Source organism: Vipera ursinii (genome assembly GCF_947247035.1).
Source record: "Vipera ursinii genome assembly, chromosome: 8".
Lineage (NCBI taxonomy): Eukaryota > Metazoa > Chordata > Lepidosauria > Squamata > Viperidae > Vipera > Vipera ursinii.
In genome coordinates, this window is record NC_139519.1 from 7,817,211 (window position 1) to 7,828,808 (window position 11,598).

Here is an 11,598-nt window from a genome sequence, read left to right on the forward strand (position 1 = left end):
GGCGGGAGCCCGGCGCGCTCGTGGGAATGGCGGAGCTGGATTCGGATGCGGGTAGCGACGAGGTGGTGCTCACGCCGGCTCAGCTGATCTGCAGCTTGGAGGAGGTGAGCCCCCCCACCCCGAGGGTCTTGGGGACCCCCTCCGTTGGGAACGAACGGGGCCTTTTCAGACGAGCACGGGGTCCGTTCGGCGCGGCTTGGGGGGTTTAAAGCCGACTCGTTTCACGCGAAGGCTGCCCGCTGGTTTTGCAGCGCGCCCGGCTGAGTACAGGACGCGGGGGCGGAGCGGGCAGAAAGGAACGCTTGCAAGTTGTTTGAAGCCGAAAAATCGCATTGCATCCGTAAGCCGTGTGAACGCAGCTGGCACTTGATTGGCCCGGGCTGAGCTGGTTGGTGGCAGCCCGAGCTGTTAGGTGTTTGCCTTCATAAGCGGTGGTTCAAGACGCCAGGTTTTGGATGGAGCTCCCATTTTCCCCCATACACACACACACACACACACACCTTTGTTCTTTCTGGTTGGGGTGGGGCAGGGGTCGGCAACCTCGGCTCTTTTATGACTCGTGGACTTCAACTCCCAGAATTCCTGAGCCAGCTGGCTCAGGAATTCTGGGAGTTGAAGTCCACGAGTCATAAAAGAGCCGAGGTTGCCGACCCCTGGGGTGGGGGGAAGTGCGTAGGAAACTTCCGCTTTGGGTGGGATAAACTGAAGGATACAGGGCGAAACGGAAATAACTCGTGTCTTTCAGCATGCCAGACGTGCTTCTCCTCTACTACCAACCCCCCCCCCCCCCCGCATCCCTGGGCCTGAACAAAACAGCTTCATGCCATGTTCACCTTTGCAAGTAGTAAAGTGGGCAGTTTAGGAAAAGAAAACCATTCCTGTCTGAGCAACACTTTGAATTGGTTTTTGCTTGGTTCAATTTGCTAGATTAGCCTTCCTCGCCCTGCTGCTTATTACGCTGGGCTTGTAGCAACCAGAACTCAAAGCCCTATGCAGAATCCTCTGCTGAGGAAGGCTGCGGTAGGGCAGCGTTTCCCAACCTTAGGAACTTGAAGATGCGTGGACTTCAACTCCCAGAATTCCCCAGCCAGCTATGCTGGCTGGGGAATTCTGGGAGTTGAAGTCCACGCATCTTCAAGTTCCTAAGGTTGGGAAACGCTGCGGTAGGGGATGAAGCTTGGAAGGAATAGGGCTAATTCTTCCCTCTTTTAAATTAGTTATAGGATCAGGTCTTTAAAAGCCCCCTCCTTCCTCACTCTTTCCCCTTTTGTTGTTATTGTCCTTGGGATGGTGACACTTTGGTGCCTGGCATTTTCTCTCTTTTTTGGAGAGAGGGGGTGCATCGGAATTTCATTTTGATGTGTGTCATCGTCTATACAGGGAAATGACAATAAAGGTTATTCAGATTCAAACTTTCTTTGCACATACAGCAAAGAAATAATTGAGATAGGAAACTTATTACTTGCCTCTGAAGCATGAAAGAGATAAAGAGATCATATGGTGCAACCTTCTTGAGTGTAACTATCACTCAAGAAGGAACTTTGCTTTTAGGAAAAGCCCCCTCTTAGCATATTCCTATAGATGGCTGGAGATCTTCAGTATTGCCCACTGTAGATTGCTAAGGGTTTATTGGTATATTGATAGACATGTGTAAGATGAACTACAGAATATGCTTAGAGGTGCAAATCAAATGTTGGTTATGGTCCTAGACCAGCATTTCTAGAACTGGAGAAGATTCCTTCTGTGTAGACCAGGGATCCCCAACCTCGGCAACTTTAAGCAAAGCTGGCTGAGGAATTCTGGGAGTTGAAGTCCACAAGTCTTAAAGTTGCCAAGGGTGAGGACCCTTGGTGTAGATGTATTTGAGGCCCTGCCCTGGGACCGTTACCTCATGTTCCCTACTGTGTTTTTTTTTGTCATTCCAGCCTTCTTTATTTCTATTATTTGTATCCATTCTTATTTCTATCTGTCCACATTCTGTTTCCATGAATTCATGAAATTCCATCAACCTCAGTTTGTTATTTAAAATTGATTCAACACCAACTGTTTTTTTTGTACAGTTTCAAGTCTTAACAGAATAGAACGTTAAATTCCATGGCTTTTGGAATCAGTTTCACACATGTTGTTTCCCTCACAGACTGAGCTACAGTTGATCAGTCTCTGCAGACACTCGGCAGTTTGAGATTGTACTACTAGTGTCTTGAAAGAGTAGACAAAACGAATATTGCTACTGACCAGGTGGCTGAGAAGGGGTAGAGGTGCAGATTTTTTTTCTCTTGACAGGAATAAGTATGGAAAGGGAACTTTTCAATATTTTCTTGGATGAGATTAGGGTATTCCTAACAGAGTTGCTATGATTCTTATTTTGGTTTAGTTTGATTTCTTTTTTTAAGGATCAACCTTTATTTCTGAGCAAATACTATGAGGGTACTTTCATTGGAAGGACAGATACTGAAGCTGAAGCTCAAATACTTTGCCCACCAAATGAGAAGAGAGCAGTGGTGGGATTCAGCCAGTTCGCACCAGTTCGGCAGAACCGGTAGCTATTTATTTTGTTGCCCAGGCCCAACAATGGACTTCCGGAAGTGGTATCCACACAGAGAACCGGTCGTTCACATATTTGAATCCCACCACTGGAAGAGAGGACTCTTTGGAAAAGACCCTGATGATGTTGGGAAAGATGGAAGGCAAAAGGAGAAGGGATGGCAGAGGTTAAGATAGTTAGATAGTGTCAACGACACAGTTGGCATGAGTTTGGGTAGACTCCGGGAGACAGTGATGGACAGGAGGCCGTGGTGTGCTGTAGTCCGTGGGGTTGTGAAGATTCGGGCCTGACTTGGTGACTGAACAACAATAACAACAACCATGGGGAGGCTTCTAGAGGGTTAGTTTACAAGCCTTCTTACATTCAGAGTAAGATAGTCAGAGAGGGTGGGAGCTATTGATCAGCCAGGACCGTAACAAAAGCATCGAAGAGCTGGGAACATAAAGCTCAGAAGATTGTGAGGACCAGGAAAATGTTTCAGGTGGTAACCATGACGCCCATTTTCTGCTGTTATTCTCAGGCTTGGATGAATGAGAAATTTGCCCCTGAATTGCTTGAAAGCAAAACGGAAATCGTTGAATGTGTCATGGAGCAGCTTGAACACATGGTAAGACATCAGAAGAGGTCAACAGAACATGGCTGGTCTTGGATCAGGAGGGCATTCATGGGCCACTCTTGTTCCAGCCCAGTAACCCTCTTTTGGAAAAAAAAAAACATTCTCCGTAAGGGTAATGTTTTTATTTTATTTTTTATTTTTTTTTTATTTTAATTCCATTTACAGTATATCCCGCCCTTCTCCGAAGACTCAGGGCGGCTTACAAGCTTAGCAGTAGCCTTCATTCTATGTATATGCCTGCTTATTAGGGCTTTCACACACACCCCAAGCGGCATTATTACAAAGTCAGCTTAATTGCCCCCAACAATCTGGGTCCTCATTTTACCTACCTGGGAAGGATGGAAGGCTGAGTCAACCTTGAGCCTGGTGGGATGCAAACCTGCACTAATTGCAGGCAGCTGGTGTTACTTAAGGAGGCATTAGCCCACTGCTCCACCAAGGCTCTTGTCACACCACTGCAATGCAACCTCTGCTCTTTTTGTTCTTGAAACGTCACAAAACATATACAGTGGAGATGGACCTTGTATCACATTGGTGTGATGCTGCTTTTGACATTCACTTCTGTTGCAGAGCGTCTGCTGGTATGCCTTAACAGGCCGCCTTGCATCACAGCGCTGAAAATCAAGAGCTTCAAAGATCTCCTTTTTCCAGTTGGGTCTGAACTCTTGACTTTACTACTCTTGTGATGAGCTGCTACTCCTGTTTCCCCACCTACTGTAGAGCTAAGCAGTTGCAAGTGATCAAGGGGGTGGGGTGGGTTAAGAGTAGGATGAAAGTTGCATATCTTCTAGTGAGTACAGGTAGTCCTTGACTTACAAGCATTCATTTAATGGCCTTTCAAGGCTACAACAGTACTGAAAAAGTGGCTTGTGACTGCTTTTCACACAACTGTTGTGGCAGCCACATGGACGTGTGATCAAAATCCAGATGCTTGGCAACTGGTTCATATTTATAGTGATTGCAATGTCCTGGGAGGATGTGATCACCCCTTGCAAAGTCAGTGAAGAAGACAGATTCACTTGACAAACGTGTTACTAACTTAACAACTGCAATGATTTACTGCAGAAAAAGGTCATACAATGGGGAAAACTCACTTAACAACAACAATTTGGGGCTCAATTGTCATAAGTTGGGGACTACTTGTAGTAAATTTGTTTCAAAGGGAGCAAATCCAATCCATCATTAGTAATAAAATTTGAGAATCCCTGGTCTATTGAAAAATCACAATGGTTTTTTTATTGTTGTTATTTGTTCCATAGGAAGAGAATTTGAAACGAGGCAAACAAGGGGACTTAAAAATTAGTATTCATCGCATGGAAGTGGAAAGAATCCGTTATGTTCTTAGCAGTTACTTGCGCTGCCGACTTCGGAAGGTAATGACCCCACCAGGGCTTAATTAAACACCCCAGGGAGTTGGTGAATAGCAGAAGCATTTAGAATTGCTCTTGGCCTGTTTTTAAGGTAGCAGCCAAATGCTCGTTGTTTCTTTCCTAGCATATCAGTTCCTATTAAACATTTCAGGATAGTTGCATCAATGCAACTGGTGGATTTCATTTTGCAGGTTGCTAAATTGTCTAGTAATAATTGATGATTTTTTTTTTCCAAAGGAATCTGACTTGGACTAGATTCGCGCAACAAACTCAGTTGAAGTAATCTGAGTCCTAACATTTGTTGTGCCAGTGTACAAAGCCAGGATATGTTTAATTTGGTCACAGTAAACTAGGTGAATGCAGGCTATTGTATTGCCTAAATTGGTTGGTTTAGGCAAGTGAACCCAACTCTAGTCTGGGAGGCTAGAAGAGATGGATTAATGTAGGAAGTCCAAATGGACTACAATGGGGCTGTCTAATCTTGGCAAGTTGTGAACTTCAACTCCCAGAATTCCCTAGCCAGCATAAGACCAGCCCCATAAACTACTATGCGAAATTGACTCAATTCAATTCTTGCTTGGGGCTCTTTTCTATGACTCTTCCTTGTACTAGCTACCTATGCAAGGGATAGCCTTGGAAGTGGTAGATTCCTTGAACCTAAAGACATTAGGGACATTAGCCAAGGAAATCAATAATGACAGAGGAACAAGAGATTTTTTTTGTCCCATCGCTGGCTTGCAGCAATGCAGAAGTGACTGTATATTCTTACCTTTGTTGTTTATTTCCTCTGAAAGATTGAGAAATATTTCCCCCATGTCCTAGAGAAGGAAAAGACTCGGGCAGAAGGAGAACCATCCATCCTGTCCCCAGAAGAGTTTGCCTTTGCCAAAGAGTGAGTAAAAGGTTTGGGGTGGGGGGAGACCAAATATGTGTTCTAGGTACGTGCCTCAGTATGCTGGACCCCAATTAGGCAACCAAGACAAGGAAGGCCATTTCATTTATTATTTATTTGAAATGTTTCAATTAAAAAGGATTCCCTTTAGAGCAGGGGTCCCCAACCCCCGGTCCGTGAACCAGCACCGGGCCGCGGCATGCCAGCAACCGGTCCACACGAACAAGCAAAGGCCCATCTGCGGGATGCAGGCAGCACACAAAAACAGGCCTCCTCCGGTCCGCGGAAAAAACCTTTCTCCACGTAACCGGTCCCTGGTGCCCAAAAGGTTGGGGACCTCTGCTGTAGAGGAAAAACCCTGGAACAAAGGCTTACATTTACTTTTATAGTTTGTACAACAAAGAAACTTCAAAGTAGAAGTTGATAGTTTTAGGAAAAATCATTCTACGTGGCCCTCAGGGCCGGGGGTGGGGGTGGGGGGGTTGGGAATGGTAGTTAGGGCACAGATGAGCGAACACTTGCCTCCAGTATTCTATTTCTTTAACTGTAATTGCATTTTGTCAGTCTGCATAGCGACTGCATAGTGAAATAGGAAGCTTCCATTTTGTTTTACAATGAAACAATCTCTTCTTTTTAGGTACATGGCGAACACAGAGAATCATCTCAAAAACATTGCACTGAGACACATGCCTCCAAACCTTCAGAAAGTTGAGTTCCTGAAGGCCGGTAAGGAAGAATGCAGGAAGGGTGGTTTATCTTCAGTCAGGGCCCACCCCCTAGGCCCAAGAGCAGCTGGAGAGCTGTAGGTGACTTCCCTGAAAGAGATTTGTGGGTGGGTGGGGGAAGAGGGGCTGGACCTTTGGGCCAAACAAGGGGAGAAGCAGGCCTTGGAAAACATCCTCTCTGCTGCTGATAATGGCAATACACGTGCACAGACATGGTGGCTGAAGAAATGTTGCTTAGTAGACTTTAGTGTTGTCATATATTGTGGTATGAGATCTTTCTAAACGCTGCTAAGGAAAACCTTTTTTTTAATCCTCTCCGATCTTTCTTGGCAGTTCCCAAGCCCAACCTGGACGCCTTCGTCTTCTTGAGGGTGAAGGAGAGACAGGAAAATATAATGGTGGACCCAGATCACGATGAGCAGAGGTTGGGAATTCTGTTGGCGACAAAGAGAAAAGATAATAGCTAGAAAACAGGACTGGCTGGGCATGCTGGGTTTTCGATTGGTCAATGAGATTTTCAAGACACCAGAACGGTTTCTCTCTCTCTCTCCCCCTCTTTCCTCTTAGCCCTCACATATTTGGCCCTCCTGAAAGATGCTTGGCTGATTGTCAAAATTTCCCCATTTTGGTGCAAGTTAGATGTTCCAATGCATATTCAAGCCAAGGGATCTCACGAATGAAGGCAATTGTAAAAAAAAGGGATCTCAGTCTTTTATTATAATGTTTGGTGCAGATGGATTCAGTCTTACTGTTTGCAAATGGTCAGTCAGCCAGAGGAAAGATCTGGGCAGCCTCTGACTCCACCTTGATCCATGAAAGACCTTCTCCCAAAAGTTTAGACGGGGCACCTGGAATTGCTGTAAGATCTTCCCTTTCACTTTTAATAAGAGAGGGGGAATATTAAGGATGTGAAAAGGAGTGGGATAAAATCATTAAATTATTCTTTTTGTTTTATTAAATTTAATGTATGTGACTCTGGATAGCACGCACAATTCAACTAAGATTAAAACAGACCTATTAAAAACATTAAAATAAGTTACAACTGTAAACAAATAGACTAATTCAAAATCCTACTTACAATATAGGCATTTGGGGGCTCCTGATTTTCATGGGATCCCCCAGTTTGCTGACAGGGTTTTCTGGCAGATCAATAGAGTTGAGGCCAATCTTACCTGGGATGGGGAAAATGATCTTCCAAAGGGCAGGTACCATGGCAGAAAAGGTTCGCCTCCTGTTACAATAGTAAAAAGTAAAGGTTCCCCCGCACATGCATGCTAGTCATTTCCGACTCTAGGGGCCGGTGCTCATCTCCGTTTCAAAGCCGAAGAGCCAGTGCTTGTCCGAGGACGTCTCCGTGGTCATGTGGCCGGCATGACTAGACGCCAAAGGCGCACGGAACGCTGTTACCTTCCCACCGTAGTGGTCCCTATTTTTCTACTTGCGTTTTTACGTGCTTTCGAACTGCTAGGTTGGCAGAAGCTGGGACGAGTAACAGGCGCTCACTGTTCCGCGGAACTTGGGATTCGACCCGCCAAACTGCCGACCTTCTGATCGACAAGCTCAGCGTCCTAACCCACTGAGCCACCGCGTCCCTATGTTACAATAGTACTGGATTTAATTTCATTTGAAACACATGAAAGCTACTTTTATAACATTGAGCTTTTCTTCTAGCTCTGCCCTTGAACAGTTCTCGCTTCCCAAAGGCTGCCCTGCATAAAAAAGGAGGAAAAACGGAAACCCTAAATTATTTTTTTTGTGTGTTAAAGTTACTTTTTCTCCATGAGCTTAGATGGGCTTATTTAACCCCCAAAAGATCCCAGGGAGATAATTGCTGTTTCTCCCCCCCCCCCCCAATCAACTCTACTCTATTGTAGGAGGAAGAAAGAATGGAAAGAAAGAACGTTCTGTATTATTTGTAGAAAGAGAGGTCCTGGAAAAAAGCTGAGAAATAAGCCTACGAATAAGTGTGTATAAAATTACAAGAACAGTCTATTTTTATTGTCCTTTTGTCTCTTTTCAGAGATTACGTGATTGACTTGGATGAAAACTCCCAACATTTGATCCGCTACAAGACAATTGCTCCCTTGGTGGCCTCTGGGGCAGTTCAGCTCATTTAGATCAGATGGATTTATTTACAGAGGCCTTTTTGCCAAGGTACCAATCATAAGAAGAATCTCTGTGCCTGGGGAGCCCGTGCTTGGCGATGCCTCGTGTCTCACCTTGGAAATTTAATTCGACTGGTTTGATTCCAGCATCAGATGCCTGCTGGTGCTGCTGAAACAATGGCGTGCAATCCCATCCCTGGAAAATGGGGTGCTACCCACACCAAAGAAGGGGAGGCTGCTGGCATTGGAGAAAAGATTTGGAAAGTGGAATGCTGTAGTTCAACAACTGGGCCGCTCAAAGGGCCTATCATTTACCTGTCCAGCAGGTGGCAGTAGGCCTGTTCTGGAAGGGCCAGGTTCAAGCCATGGAATGAAAATATGTCATTGTTCAGCAAAGAGTGGGTCATTTTATTGTCTGGGAGAACATTTTTTGCCCATCATCCAGAGCTGCAAGGCATGGCAGGAAGGTCACTGGAGAGGCCAGTCTGAAGCTGTTGAGTCTTTTTTTTAATTTGGGGGAAGGAGGGCTTGAGGGAAAGAGACGTGTCTCACCCTGTAGCTCCTTAAAAAATGTATTTTTAGTGCTTTCGTTGCAGCATTAAAGAAAATCGGCAGTAAGCATCAGGGACCTTGGTGACAAAATTGCAGATGAATGCTAGGTTGTGCACAATTGTATCACACGCTACACTCCTTCAGTCCCTTGGCAGTTTCCCCCATCTTCCACTAGTCCATTGTGTTGTACCCAGAGAATGTACGAGAGGGAGGCAGGTCAGGGGGTGATGGGGTTGCTGAAATGTTAATGGAGAACAGGGGGAAAAAATAACACAATTTTAAGCACCAAGCTCAGGAAAGCAGCTGTAAGAAATGCATGAACGAACTGAGCGGGAACATCTATTCAAGAGGTTTTAACATGCAGTACTTTCCTATTTGGGCAATGTGGGTGTGTATAACTTTTGGATGTGACTCAGAAACATTAGTCCAGGGGTGTGAAACTCAATTTCATTAAGGGCCGCATCAGCATTGCGGTTGCCCTCAGGGGGCTGGGTGGGCGTGGCCTACTGGGTGGGCGTGGCTAGAGTGCGTATGGCCTACTGGGTGGGAATGGCCAGCTCTACATCTTTGGCATCAAGGGTGCCTATGGGGGCCTGGGCAGGAGTGGGACAGATGTGAGGGTCTCTGGGCCAGGGCCAAGGCAGTGTGGGCCGTTCCCTCACTGTTTCCAGGATGGCTTCGCGGGCCGCATGAAACCACGGGCCGGATCTAGCCCCCGGGCCTTGTGTTTGACATGTCTGCATTAGTGAATCTACAAACAGCATCATCCCCCAGTTCAAAACTGCTAGTGGGAGTCAGTGCAAGACTTAAATGGCATAAATTACAGTTTGAAGATGCCTTGGGTTTGCTTCTGTTAAATTCAAGTGATCATATTGTTCTACATAGTTGACCTTGAGATTCCAAAATTCACAGAAGACAGTGTTGTGCTGTGATGATTTCATTGCTGTATTCTCCATTAATGTATAGGGCATATATTGAAATTGTAATACCCTACTCAACTACAATACTGCATTCTCCCCATTGAGCCAGCAATACTCTTCTTGACCCCTAGGTGGCAGACATATATGATATATTGCACCATGATATACATCAGGGGTTCCCAAGGGGCGGGTGCTTGCACCACCTAGGGGTGCCAGACTATATTCCAGGCGGTGCGAAAACTTAATTTTCAAAATTATAGTGTATATGCATAATTCATTGCCTTTATTTCGAACTTTTGTAAGGGATGCGAGAATATAACAAGCATTCTAGGGGTGCAGGGCATAGAAAAGGTTGGGAGCTGCTGATATAGACTGAGGCAAAAAAATACTAAAATAGCTCTTGTAGGCTCAGTACCATTGCCCAATATTCCATACTGAGTGGAATATTCAAGAGGGACAGTTCTTTGTATTATTGGTTGATCATGTGTCAGCAGCAGCTGCAGGGGTGTCAAACTCAATTTCATTGAGGGCCGCATCAGCATTGCAGTTGCCCTCAGGGGGCCAGGTGGGCGTGGCCAGGTGGGCATGGCCTACTGGGTGGGCGTGGCTAGAGTGCGTATGGCCTACTGGGTGGGCGTGGCCAGCTCTACATCGTTTGCATCAAGGGGGCCTATGGGGGCCTGGGCAGGAGTGGGACAGATCTGAGGGTCTCTGGCAGAAGGAGGGTCTCTGGGCCAGGGCCAAGGCAGCGGGGGCCGTTCCCTCCCTGTTTCCAGGATGGCTTCACGGGCCGCATGAAACCACTTCGCGGGCCGGATTCGGCCCCCGGGCCTTGTGTTTGACATGTCTGCCATAGATAGTCTCCGTGACAACCTGGTCCTTCAGGTCTTCCAGTGGTGCACCCATCACCTTTATAACTAACTCCATCCATCTTACTGCTGGTTGTCCTCTTTCCCAGCATCTTTTCCAGAGATCTGGGTCTTCCCATTATGAGTCCAAAATAGGATAATTGGAGCCCAGTCGTTTGCATCTCAAGAACTCCGGGTTGATTTGTTTATTTTCTTCGCTGTTCATGGTATGCTCAGGACTCTTCTCCAACACACCGTAGTTCAAAAGTGTCCAGACAGTTCCTATCCTGCTTTTCGCATCCTTTGGAACAGGAAATAACAAGGGCTTGCAGGATCTTGAACTTTGTAGGTGTCCTGCTTTTAATTTTTACCCACATGCACAGACGTTTCTTGGGAGTTGATCAGTTTTACATTCAGCTGACAGTTTGCATTGGAGCAAGAGATATCGAAGAAAGCAAAAGCTTGTTTTCAAAGAGGGCGCAGAACAGTCATCTAAAGTCAGGCCAAGATTTAAGAGCCAGGTCAAGGTTGTCAAGACAGTCAAAGGGTCTAATATCTAAGAGTAGAATTCACACAGGGAAGTCTACACAAGTGCAGACAATGTTTCCAGCAAAGAGAACAAGTGAAAGGTTTTAATAGGTGGCAGACAAATAGCTGTAACTAATTTATTTAGCATATGGCATCTGCAGAGGTCATGCAAACACCTCTAATCAGAATCAAGTATTAATCAGAATATGTACTCTATTGCTCATCAAACAAGTTTTGGCTGGTGGTTTGTTTTCCAAACTTTAGTTTCTGAACATTTCGTCATCAGACCAGGTAATGAGGACCCAGATTGTTGAGGGCAATAAGCTGACTTTGTAATAATGCCGCTTGGGGTGTGTGTGAAAGCCCTAACAAGCAGGCATATACATAGAATGAAGGCTACTGCTAAGCTTGTAAGCCGCCCTGAGTCTTTGGAGAAGGGCGGGATATAAATGGAATTTAAAAAAAAATCATCAGTGGAACTTCGAAGTGTTTTGTTT

General features: G+C 45.7%; 1 protein-coding gene across 1 annotated transcript; it reads left to right on the forward strand.

Moving 5' to 3' along the window:
• GINS4 (GINS complex subunit 4) lies at nt 1–9,225 on the forward strand. The gene is made up of 7 exons (XM_083368905.1): nt 1–104; nt 3,066–3,152; nt 4,421–4,534; nt 5,326–5,423; nt 6,061–6,149; nt 6,482–6,572; nt 8,169–9,225. Exons 1-7 carry the CDS (start codon nt 27–29, stop codon nt 8,263–8,265), a joined length of 654 nt encoding a protein of 217 aa, XP_083225031.1. The 5' UTR covers nt 1–26; the 3' UTR covers nt 8,266–9,225.
• The last annotated feature ends 2,373 nt before the right edge of the window (nt 9,226–11,598 follow it).